The following is a 13,364-nucleotide window of genomic DNA, read 5'->3' as shown; positions in this document are numbered from 1 at the left end:
CTTTTAATTTATACATTGATGACTGTGCAGCACACTGGGCTGAGCTGAGTGCACACAGACTGAGTCACACTGTGTGACTGACTGTGCTGTGTATCGTTTTTTTTTTCAGGCAGAGAACGGATATAGCAGAGAGAAGTGAACGGATATATTATATTAAATAAAAGTTAACTAGCAACTGCACTGGTCACTGACTGTGGTAAACTAACTCTGTCTGCGACTCTGCACAATCTCTCTCTCTCTATCTAATCTATCTCTATTCTAATGGAGAGGACGCCAGACACGTCCTCTCCCTATCAATCTCAATGCACGAGTGAAAATGGCGGCGACGCGCGGCTCCTTATATAGAATCCGAGTCTCGCGATAGAATCCGAGCCTCGCGAGAATCCGACAGCGTCATGATGACGTTCGGGCGCGCTCGGGTTAACCGAGCAAGGCGGGAAGATCCGAGTCGCTCGGACCCGTGAAAAAAAACATGAAGTTCGGGCGGGTTCGGATTCCGAGGAACCGAACCCGCTCATCTCTAGTACAAACCCCAAAATAAGGACTGCTATGGGTGAGGGGCGATGGTGCTGGAAAAGAGGCGCAAGGTCAGAGGCGAAACCAGCAGTTGTGCTAGGGGGCACCAGCCAATATCTTGCCAAGGGCACCATATTGGTTAGGGCCGGCTCTGAGGGGAGGGCAGGAGATCAGCGCCACGGGTGGACTGGACTCTGGAGCCTCATGCTGCCGGCACCACTGCCTACTATACAGTCTGATAGACGCTGTGGCAGCTGGCAGCAGCAGAGTCTCAGAGCAGGGACAGCGCCTCTCTGAAGCCGGCGCCTCCCTGCTTTGCAGGCTCTGCTGAGTGGGTTGCGCCGGCTCTGCTTCAGCGATAGCGATGCGCGGCCCCGCACATTGCTATCGCTGCTGCTAGATTGGCCTGCATGCAGGCCAATCTAGCGGCTCGCTCACTTCACCCGCTGGGTGAAGTGGGCGGCCCCCCGTCTCCCCCCGCACGCTCAGCACAGATCGCGCTGTGCTGAGCGGCAGGAGAGATGTGTGCTGAGCGGTTCGCCCAGCACACATCTCTCCTGCATCGGCCCGTGGGTACTGGGCTTAACTCTGTTAAATCTCCTAAGGGCAGGTAAATTGACTTTAAATGACTGAGATAGGAGAAATGTGGCAAATCTCAGATAAGTGTTAGATGCTAGGAGAGAGTACAGTGCCTAAATTCCTTACCACTTCTGAACTGCTCAATTATATGTACACCTGCATGACACCACCCTGTATTTCCTTGCTAACCTATGCTATCTGATCCCTGCTGGAAACTGAATGATATTGCTACACTGGAATAGCCCGTGTTGTTCACTTACTTACCACCTTCTGACAACAACAGACTACACTTCTATATTCGCCTATGCATGCTTCTCTTTATGGAACTGTGCTAGATGATGCTTTCAACTGTGCTTAATCCTGCTAAGAAACTGTGCTATTTATATATATATCTGTAACTTGCTATTGCGCAGAAATGCTGATTTTTTTTGGCCTGATCGCTGCGCTGTGAACAACGGCAGCTAGCGACCAACTCGGAATGACCCCTAAAGTGCGTACGCCTTACAAAGACTACATGGACTCTTTCGCTACTTAGAGTAGCTGTGAACTGAGTATTTGCCTTCAGATTAAAGAGAGGGCGGAGGGTGATACCGCACCATCTGCCTAAGTTAGGGTATTACAGGTGACCAGTTAAGTTATAGGGTATAAGGAGGGATTATACCAATACACTGTGATTTTACATTTATGTTTTTGCCATTCTATTATACATTCTTGTTTACTCTGTCTTTTGCACGTGTGGAACTGTATTTGCCTTTAACTCATTAATTCCGTAAGTGGTTACCTGCTGTTCCTGAATAATAAACCTTTATGTCACCGTCCTATCATGTGGTGGCCATTGTATTGGGTCCTCTGGGGTTGTCCCTCTGCCTAGGGTTCCAGCAGCGAGATCCAGTTGAAGAGGTGATCCCAGGCGAAGAATCCAGGTACGTCAACCGACACCAGCACCTGCATAGACATCCCACCTTGGCTTACCTTGCTTCATTAGGGGCATCTGTACTAAGCATTGGACAGTGATAAAGTGGAGAGAGATAAAGTACCAACCAATTAGCTCCTTACTGCCATGTTACAGGCTGTGTTTGCAAAATGGCAGTTAGGAACTGATTGGTTGGTACTTTATCTCTCTCCACTTTCTTTCTGTCCAAGACTTAGTACATCTGCCCCTTAGTGGGAATTATGCCTGTAAATTGTGTATACATTGTTCTACCATTGTATTATGTTATGGGTGCTTAAATATATTCATATAAAGAGAAAAAGAAATGCAACATTAATTAGGGTTTACCCAAGCAAGCCCTGGAAATACTCAAGAAGGTATAGCTTGGGTGGAGACACGCGTAGTTAGTGTATACTACCAGAACAGTGAGTGTAAGGGGGCTACACATGCACACAAAGAACAAGTGCACATTCAAATGTGTCCTCATACACCTACCGTCTTTTCACCATGTGGAGAGAATGCTTGGCGTGACTTCAGTGCTCCACCTGGAGTAGCGCAACATATTTGTTCGTCGGGAGGATTGCCACCTAGCAACAGCAGGTGGGTTATGCAGCAAGCATCCTGATTTTCTGCTGGAAGGAAGGGAAGTGAAATTTTTAAATCACTAATCTGCCGACACTAACATTAAAAATGCACTTGCCCAGCAGGCTAGCTTGTGCACAGGTCACATGCACACTAGCTAGTATTTGGGCGGGGCTAACACTCACTGGGGTCAATTCAATTTGCAGTTGAATAGCGCTGGAATTTAGCTCCCAGTGCCTTTCAATACAGCGCCATGTGACACTTAATTGTTGGGATTTCTTCTCGCACCCCCGGGGGATGCGAGCAGAAATCTGACAAAAGTGCTGGTACACGGCCGGCGCGATGCTGAGTCTGTTGGGAATCAGCATAGCGTCTGGCAGTTAAGTCGGAAAATGCCCGTTCTCCTGACAAATCAACCTGTTAACTCCAGGAGAACAGGCATTCGCCGACTTAACATTGAGCAGAATTGATTAGCATCGGGAGCTAATTCCCGGTGCTATTCAACTGTCGGCAAATTGAATTGACCCCACTGAATCAGATTTTTCTTCGGCGTTGAAGGATGAGGACTTAAACAGTCTCAGTCTCTCTGGCTGACACACTGTTCTTTCCTCATATATTGCAAAAATTGACATAAAAACCTCGGTAAAGGTTATATCAGTGTCCACTATTCCCTCATCTGAGAAAAAGTACTTCTCAGAGGGAATGAGAAATCCTTCAGAAATACTTCATGGCCAATTCACATTCTGCAAATTTTAAGAAAACAAGACACTTGTGCAGCTAAGCTGCAAGATCCGTGGTGCACCGCCATCTCTCTTGAAAGGCGTGGGCGCCACAGCCATCTTGTGCAGCGAGGAACTGCTGAGACAGGTCCAGCCAGTGAACACCTCTGCTACAGACGTTCTGAAAGAGTACACAGAGACGGTTACTGTCACGAACCACGGGCAAACCAAGCAGCAAGCTCAAGTATACCATTTGTCACAAACTGCACAGTGTAAAGGGAACAGTCAGTGTAATAGAGCCTTACAGCGCAACATCTTACATATCAGCCTATGTTTGAGTATAGCTAAGACAAACACTCCATGCTTAAGTAGGGATGCAGTTATGTTCCCGATGGACGGGATTCCAGTGGTTGATATATCGATGCCGGGATCCTGAAGGACATCACAAGCCCGTCGTTAAATACCGACACCGCTTGGGATACCGGCATCACAATACCAACAACTGGAATCCCAAACGTTCATCCAGCGGGACGCGCTGGCGTCCTGCCTTGCTGGGGGGAATAGGTTTAGGCAGGAGAAAGGGGGTTAGGGTGCAGGGCCAAGAAGAATAGGGTTAGGGACCAGGGAGGGAGGGTTAGGTTTAGGCACATAGAAGGGGAGGTTAGAGTTAGGCACAAAGCGGGGCTGGGTATAGGCATCGGGGAAGGGAGGGTTAGAGTTAGGCACTACCCGGGAGGATTAGGGTTAGGCACCACCGGGGAGGGTTATGTTTAGGCCCCCACAAGGGAGGGTTAGGGTAGGGGGCAGGGGAAGGTTAAGGTACTTTAGAGGGGGCTGTTGGAATTCTGATGGATGGGATGCCGCTGTCGGTATTCTGAACACCGGCATCCCGTCCATCGGGAAATCATACTGAACCCCTTAAGCACTGTTGGGAAATATATATGTGAACATGGAAGAGAAAGAGACTGAGTCATTTATGCAAGTGAAAGTGAGTAATTTTATCTGGAAAATACTGAGTTTATTTGCCCAAGGAACCATTACTACTAAGTAAGCTGTATTTGTCAATACCTTCGCTAGCTACATCCTTTTTGAATAAGACTGAGATACAGTGACATTCTTACTAACCCTGGATTACTTGCGTACATGTGTGCCATTCCACCATTGCAAAACTGTGGCACTACAGGATTTAAAGAGAGCTCCAACTTTATTTGCCCGTGAAGATTATGACAACTTGGTTAGGGAAAGCTAGGAATTTAGCAACTGTTTTTGTGAAATTGTGTTTTTTGTTGCTCATCTCATCACCACATTATAGCTTGTGATTGTAATATGCAAATATCCATGATTTGATTGTCTTTTGTATTTTTTAATGATCCGATGTCATGTAAACTGTAGTCAATTGTCATCTCTTTATCTTCTTTTTATGCCCTATTCTTCTTGTGGTTATCTAATGTTTTGCCAATTAACCAATCATAATCCTCAATCCAGAATGTATTGCGGCTCAATAAAAACGCATCCTCTTGGAATTGCTGACTCACTCCTGTTTCGTATCAATCTATCCTACCTCTCTGAGCAAGGTACTACAAAACAAGGTAGGGGAAGAACATTTCAAGGGGAAAGGTCTGTCACATAGCCACCCAACGCCTGTGATACCTTTCTCAACCACTTTGACATGAGGTGTTACACTAGCATCATCTTCCGTTGACTGTTGTGCAGAAAATAATAGGACTACAATCCATCCTTTCACTATGGGATAAAGCACTATGCATTTTTATGGATATTTTGACTTAGGCTGACATCAGCATTTTAGTAAGCTTCCTGAATTCTCTGATTTCTGGAAACCCTCTTTCCCTCATGACAACAGGAAGGGCAGGAGGGCACGTGAACATGTTTTGCTCCAGTGGCGAGTTATATCTATCATAGAGAAGAGAGAGACGCAGAGGAGACAGGTGTGGGCATTACCTCTGTGAGAAATGAGGAATGATTATGAGAGGTCAATGGATGACTCCAATACAGGTAACAAAAATACTGGCAAATGAAGAACGCAGTCATCTGTAAATACTCCTGACTTATTCAATTAAATATCTATAGACGGCAGCATTTTAAGCAATTTCCAGGGACAGTACGGAGTCTGTGCAGCCACATGTGTGACACATGACACTGGTGGACACTGAGGCACCATAACGTCATGTGATGTTTATTGAGGATTGTGATAGTGAATAGTTTCATTTTTACAAAGATTAAATTATAAAGCCTAGAGAATAAGAATCATTGGTAATATGTTGCATATGTTGTACAGACATTTTAGATATTGTATTGTTTAAAAAATAATGACATTAGCACTGCAGGAACAATTCTTTAGAACCTAGCAATGCCCCAGGAACTTAGGGACAGCTGGCAGCTAGACACCTCTTCCATATAAACTGTAGAAGAGGCACCTAAAGTGGAGCTTTTCTTCTCTCCATCTTCTGCTTGTCTGAGTGTAACTATTTTTGAATTGGGGGAGGATAAAACAACCTGTAGCCAATCATATCACTAGAATGTGTGCAGCAGCACAGAGTATTTTTGTTATTACCTGTCCGCTCAGATGATTATGTTAGCTGGTAGTGTCATGATATGAGAGCAGTGAAATCCAGCAGACATTTACCATGAAATGAGTCTTATGTCAGAAGCAGCCATTTTGCAGAGGTACAATGTTTTAGCAACACAGTATCTTGCGTCGCTGCTGTCTGATATTTAGCACGGTAGTTGTAAATTGCAAATGATGCATTTAGTAGGGCGTGCAACCTACAAATCAGGTTTGGACAGCAGCTGTGTCAATTAAATATATTGAGGGGTGCAATTATATTGAGGAAGATGTCTAGGCAGAAACAAAATGATAAGGTAATGAGGGTGAGATGTATCAAGTAAAAAATGGCACTGAATCCTCAGAATATTGCCATCTCAGAGGATTATCGCATCACATATGGGTCTCCATCTGAGAAGTATGCTGCAATGTGGCTGTGATCTGGCCGCATACATCAAGTTATCGGGTACAAGCATTGAAAAGCATAACTTTCCATAGCATGAGCCCAACCTCTAACACCATCATTAGATGGCGTTAGCCAGTGTAGAATATGGGCAACAATTCCACAACATGGCCAATATAAATGTGATTAGTAATTCATCTCATCTGTAATCTGTAAACAAATTAAGTAATTTTGATATGCGGAACTATGCTGCAATGGGTGCTTAATGACACAAAGTACCTTCCCCCCAATTCCACTCCCCCCCCCCAGTGGTAAGCTGCAGCTCCATTATGGACTTCTTCCCGGTGGGCAATTTCGAAAATGTGGACCATTATGATATGCCTGGGCAGACTAGATGGGCTAAGTGCTTCTTATCTGACATCAAACTCTATGTTTCTATGCAATCACTTCACTTTTGCCTTTGGACACCAGGCAGGCTTTTAGGAACTTTTCTATCTGCACACGCGTAATGTTGAAAAGTCACATCGGTATCTCCTGCAGGACACTAGAGAGGAATTACAAGATCACCCTCCAGCAGGGCATCCTCATTGAATGTATTGGGCTAATGCCATCTGAAAATGGCATTAGCCTACACATGCAAAGCTATGCAGATCTTGTTAAATACCGTCCCCATAGAAAACTATGGGAATGGCTAATGTGAGGCTGGGTGGACAGAAAGCATGATATAGCTGTGATATTGTCTGTTTACCGTATTGTTACCTGCCAATGGCACTTAATTCTGCCCTCAAGCAAACAAAAACTGCTCATATTGTAAGGGTAAAATGTATTAATAGGCCACTAAATGTCACCCACGTGGAGGTGGGGCTTACTGTTACATGCTGTCATCTTTCAATACATGTGTATCATCCTCACCAGCTCAGGATGAGCCAATTAATTAATGGGGGGATGCCCACATTCAGTTCTTGTGCCCTGTACCTAGAACATAGGGACAGGACAGAGAATCAGAATAATTCCTGGTCAGATGCATCTAAGTTACTGCTTACGCTGCTTTCTAGAGTCACAATGTCCAGCAGTCAGCACCAGAGAGGCCATCGTTAGGGAAAGAAGATAATAATGTGTATCTCTGCTCCTGTTCTCACCCCTCTTCCTCCATGTGTTTGTTATATCCTTCCTTCCATCTTAACTGCTTCAGTTCCAATCTCTGACACCCAGTATCTGTGAAACGGTCACTACTCTGTCTTTCTGATTGTAGCAGCGTCTTGAATATTAAAGGCGCATGCTACACCGCAGCTACAGGGACACCGCAGCTGTAGGGGGTAAGTATAACAATTCCAAAAAGCTGACTCTTATACCCCTTTCAGACAGAGAAAACAACCAGGTAATTTCCCGGCACTGGAAGAGTTGATTTTTTTTTCTGTCTGAAAAGGTCAACACAGGACTGAATTCCCGGGACTTGGACCCAGGTTTCTACCTGTGTTTTCCCGGATCTTACACGGGTTGCCGGCTGTCTTATTGAACTTGCAGCACAAACCTCATAGTTGGCCTGAATTTGGTGATTACCTGATTGCAGGGTGTGAATATAAACCATGGGCTTTCAAGTGCCATTTCCACCCCCAAACATTGGTCGGTGATAATTGGGAAGGGGCATGTCTATGGCACAATGGGGATGATAATTGGAAGGAGGCATGTTTATGGCACAATGAGGATGATAATTGGGAAGGGGGCATGTCTATGGCACAATGGATATGATAATTGGTAAGGAGGCATATCTATGGCACAATGAGGATGATAATTGGGAAGGGGGCATGTCTATGGCACAATGGGGATGATAATTGGTAAGGAGGCATGTCTATGGCACAATGGGGATGATAATTAGGAAGGGGACATGTCTGTTGCACAATGGGGATGATAATTAGGAAGGGGGAATGTATTTAGCACAATGGGGATGATAATTGTTAAGGGGGCATGTCTATGGCACAATGGGGTAGTGACCACATCATTGATGATGTGACCATGTCCCCATTGGGGTTTTTCATATAAAAACACAATGCAGGACAAGTACAGGGTATATAAACATTTCTGCATCAGTAGTTATAACAATCAAATAAGCATCAGGGTGGCAGAAACCATGGGTTAGGTGCTGTTGTAGGAGTAGATGAGAAGGAAAAGCATATGAGGGGAGCCCTGCTCGTGAGATCTTACATTATAAAGGTGAGGGGCAGACTGGGGCGACACAGATGGAGTAGTCAGTGAGCATGAGAAACGGCAGGATATGATCAAGAAGTGGGTCTTGTGAGCCCATTTGAAGTTTTGAAGGGTTGGAGAGTCTGATAGGGAGAGGTACAGAATTCCAGAGATAGGGAGCAACACATGCAAATCTTGAAGGTAGGAGTGGGAGGAAGTAATCACTAGACAGGAGAAGCAACGTGCATTGGTGGAGCGAAGAGGCTGGGTGGAGGTGTGAAGTGAGATAAGGTCAGAGATGTATATGGGAAAAGGGATGGGTGAGGGCGTGTGAGTCTGAGATGCTTAAATTGGATTCTGAAGAGGAAGTGGAGCAAGTGTAGGGCTTGTACGTGAGGGGAGGAAGACATAGTACATTTGAAGAGGAAGATGAGCAGGGCAGAAGCATTGCGGACAGATTAGAGTGGAGTGAGGCGGTAGTCAGGGAGTGTATGTATAAATAAATACATGCGTGTGTATCTGCAATTAAGAGCTGTCTTTCAGGAGAGATAATAAAGGTTTCACCAATGTCCTTGTGCTGATCAGTGAAACTGTCACTACTCTGTCTTTACGATTGTACCATCGTGGGTGGTCCACTCCCACTTGTCTTGTGTGTACCTAGTTGTAAGCACTGCTAAAGATACGTACACCAAAATAGATGCTGTCATGGTTCCCATTATACTTCATGCTCAGGGCATGCACCGCAGTAGATCAGGTAGTGGTCACAATGAGGCCACACAGTTGGATATGTATGCCTGAGCAGAGTGTAAATACATTTAAGATTAATTCTGTGTACTCTCATTTCTTTTAGAATTGGAAAATTCTTCATGTAACTTCAATGAAGCGTTTTTTAGCACTGCAGGTGAGAAGAACACAAAGTTTCAGTTACAATTATGCAATCAAACTTCTTCTACTCCTTCTTCTTATCATCATCATCATCATCATCATCATCATCATTATTATTATTATTATTATTATTATTATTATTATGGTATACCAGAAAATATTATATTGCCACCTGATCACAGGTCAGGAAATCAGATATTGTAGGGATCAGGGAAATCTCTGCTCTGTGACTATCTTGATGTATCTTTATTCCAAACTGTTGCCAGCTAAGGTCTGTGCTATAATCCAACCATTGCTTATGTAACAGGTGGCCAGAAGAAGAATACACGTGGTTGGCATGCAGGAGCTCTGGTGGTCGTGTTGGTCATAATATTTGTTATCTTGGCCATCCTTACTGGAGTCTTATTTGGTTATTGTGAGTATTAGAAGAGAAGGTGTAAGGGAAACCGGGTATATAATGATATGCTGGGGTGTATAGACATTACAAAATGATGGAAATGTGATTGAGTAGCAGAATAACAAAAAAAACAACAACAACAACAACAACAACAACAACACATTTTAAAATAGGTGAAGTAAGGGGAAAAGGGTTCTACTAGATTAATCATGAGCGTGTGAAGACATCGGAGTAGTTTTAATTGGAAATTTAATTACAACACGGAGGTGTAAAAAGCCCCATCAGAAGTTTAGGTTCAGATCTAGAGACCACCCACTCTGAACTAGTGTAAAAGGAAAGTAAATTAATAAAGCAAAGGTAAGGAAGGGGGGGGGGGGGGGTTTCAGGGTTGGGCTTGGGCTGGAGTTATTCTTTTTTTCAGTTATGGTTCTATTAAGGTAGATTTGCTATGCTCTCCTGTATAACTGTACACCTAAGAGTAAAATGAAGGTATAGGCTGATCTCTACCGAGGACGTGTATTACCAGGTTATTATGTGGCAGGAAAAGCTGTGTTTCTACCTACTAAACCAGTTACTGCCCCAAAATATACACAGTCAGCCTTGTTTAAGTATATCATCCTACAACTTCAACTTGAAATGTAATTGTTGTACTTGGTGAACTGTAAGGAGCCTTCCCAGTCCAAACTCAGTTGTAGGGATGGTCATTGACCACTGATGGTTTTGCCATAATGACGTGGATCCAATAGTTCTCTGCTGTTGATGCCCGAGCAGGCAGTGATTCATTTTCTCCTCAGTGCAGGGAATGTAGCTTAGCTCTGTTCCCTGACGTGTCTGCCCCCTTCTCTGATTGTCCCTCCATTCATTGCTGCAGGGATGACTACAATGGGTGCAAATTATCAATGTTTCCCAATCAATAGTTTCATGTCATCGATGTTACCCACTGATGGAACCATTGTTGGTTAACCTACTGATTACCATCCCTGCTCAACAGGAATATCCTGACCTACTCAGATCATTCCTTGAGAAGAAGCAAACCCCATCATGATCACCAACAAGCGGGACATGTTAATCATTACGTCTAAAATAGCATTATTGCTGTGAGCTCTCATTCTTACAAGTTTCCTTCTTCCCTTTTATTAGATTACACCATGATGGATGAGCTCAACGTGATTAAGCATAATGGTAAGTAACATAAACAACATAGGGGTCTATGAGGTGTATGTACTAAGCCTTGGGGAAAGATAGATTGGCCAGAGATAAAGTACCAACCAACCAATTTAGGGGCGCAAGAGAGGAGAAGGCCCGTGTGCAGCCTCTGCTCAGGCCCCCTCCTCTCTAGCTAGCCGAGCAATAGACTCTGGGTACTAGGGTCACTAGGAAACCCTAGCGCTGTCCTAGAGTCTAATGCGCATGCGCTGCTCTCCAGGGAAATGGCACGGTGGCCATTTTCCCAGTGATTTCCCTACTGTGCATACGCAAAATGCTGGAAAAATGGCCCCTGCGCATCACAATACCTACGCTAGGATCCCACTCACTCAATAGCCTGCCGGTCAGCATGCCGACCAACAGGGACTATTCCCACTCATTGCGCTCGTCCCCCCTACCGGTCATCTTAAAGCCGGGATCCCAGCGTCGGGATGGTGGCCCCCGTTCACACAAACCCAACTCTGTTATGTTTATTTGTCATTTTTATATGTGTTTTGATGTTATATAAACATTATTAAAGGTATTAGTAACTGTGGCATTTCTGAGTGTTTACAAAACTTTTTGAAGTTAGAGCGCAGGTTTTGCTATATATCTCATTTTCAATAGAAGTTTCTTTTCACCCTAATTTCTTTTACCTGCTGCTGATTACCATCAAGTCAGAAGTGCGGGATGCCGGCTGATATCAGACATTTTTTTTAAAGTGTCAATCACTTACAAAGCATGGTTTTGCCTTGTAAGTGATTGCCCCTTTAAAAAAACATTAGAGATCGTCCTGCATCCCGCACCTCAGGCAATCTCAGGCTACATTACATGATGCCAATTATTTCAAATTAATATTATACTTATCTGTTAACCAAGGAATACGCTGCGCCAAGGTTACATGTTAGTAGGGGCACCAGATTGCATCGTTAGGAGCATTCTGATGTTTTACTTTGAACGCTAGTGTACAGTATTTCACTGCCCAGTGCACCGAGAGAGAATTCCCAGGTGTGGTTACTGTCCTGTACAAAGCACATTACAAATATGTCCTTATCATGCTTACCATACTTTTCCTTTAAATGGGACACATTAATTACACAGGTTCTGTGGCTGATTAAAACCAGGTGAAATGCAGGCTTGAAGTCAGCCAACCACAGAACCTGTGTAATTTATCAGTGTCCCTGTTTAAGGGGATAGTATAAGCCTGATAAGTCCTTATAAAGTTTTGCTGCAGTCACGCCAAACTCTACTCTTGGCACACCAGGCCCCGCTTGGCTCTGCTAGCGTAAGGCGTCTTCTTTTTTTTGCCAAAAATGTGTCTTATTCGCAAAATAATGTAACTAGATCGAACCAGGAGACTGTCTCTGAATCTGTATACGAAGTACTACATTGCAGAAGCTTTTTTCCATATTAATTTCCATTGTGCTTCATATACAGAGTCAATCGCACGCATATATACAATTGTCACATCAGTGGCGCACGCAAAAGGGGGGGGGGGGGGGGGGGAGGGTTTCTGAGTACCCAGAAACTTCCCCTGATAGACTGCATGTTTTTTTCTAATATTCGCGGGCCTGTGGGGCAATGGCAGAGGCACTGTGATGCAACTTTCAGAGAATGAATTAATAATTAGGCCACCCCTCCGCAGCATTCTACCACGATTTGTGGGCCTGTGGGGTGGGAGCCTAATTATGTAATGTACCTGGCTCCACTGAACAACCTTGAGTCCTGCTGCAGTACTTACAAAGTGAACAGTAAGTGAAAGTATGTGTGTGTGTAATGTGTATGGGGGCAGCATTACTACCATTTAGATGCATTTGCCTCTAGTTAATGTTAGGCGCCGAGGGTCCGCTCGTCAGTGCGGCCGGCGCCTAGCAACGGGGACGCCACTGTCGGATCGTGTTCCCCGTTGCTGGGTCTAAGTTTATATCATCACTGGTTTCCTGGCTGTGTAGCATGCAGCTGCACGGCATGTTGTAATTATCACTCATCTGTTTCCCTGGCCATGCAGCTGCATGGCATTTAATCCAATCAGCCTCCAAACAGCTGATTGGAAGACTCTCTGTTAAAAGCACTCCCAGGACTCCTCACAGACGCCGGTGATAGCTTCCTGTTTGCCTGATTCTGCTGCAGAGAGAGTTCCCAGTCCCGGTCTGTTTGTTTGTTCCTGTTCTCAGTGATCCAGTACTCGGAAGTTACCATCTGTTCCTGGAGTCTGACCGAGCACCTTTAACATCTGGTGGTGTTCGTGAGTCGCGGCGCAGCCGTGTGTTGCGGCTTGTCCGCTACTATTTATTATTGTGTTTATTTTGAGTTCTGGTGCTTTGCGGAGGATTCCGCTTCCACAAGATCCACTCTGGTGTCCAGCGGTGCCGGATAGGAGTGTCGGATCCGTGGATCCTTGGTTGTCCTTTTCCCTGGCG

At 44.7% G+C, this 13,364-nt stretch overlaps 1 protein-coding gene across 2 annotated transcripts in view; it reads left to right on the top strand.

Annotated features, from left to right (window-relative positions):
* Positions 1–5,208: 5,208 nt before the first annotated feature.
* LOC134936577 (perlucin-like protein) overlaps positions 5,209–13,364 on the top strand; it is a 47,746-nt gene continuing 39,590 nt past the window's right edge. Inside the window, exons 1-4 of one of the 2 annotated variants that reach the window (XM_063931667.1) lie at positions 5,209–5,340; positions 9,328–9,378; positions 9,670–9,777; positions 10,900–10,941. In XM_063931667.1, the coding sequence (XP_063787737.1) occupies positions 5,298–5,340; positions 9,328–9,378; positions 9,670–9,777; positions 10,900–10,941 (244 nt within the window). In that variant the 5' untranslated portion in view covers positions 5,209–5,297. Of the gene's footprint in view, positions 5,341–7,554; positions 7,610–9,327; positions 9,379–9,669; positions 9,778–10,899; positions 10,942–13,364 lie in introns of those variants that run through there. The other variant, XM_063931668.1, reaches the window with a different exon arrangement.

The sequence above is a fragment of the Pseudophryne corroboree genome, chromosome 6 (assembly GCF_028390025.1).
Source record: "Pseudophryne corroboree isolate aPseCor3 chromosome 6, aPseCor3.hap2, whole genome shotgun sequence".
Lineage (NCBI taxonomy): Eukaryota > Metazoa > Chordata > Amphibia > Anura > Myobatrachidae > Pseudophryne > Pseudophryne corroboree.
This window is presented reverse-complemented; position numbering and strand designations above follow the sequence as displayed.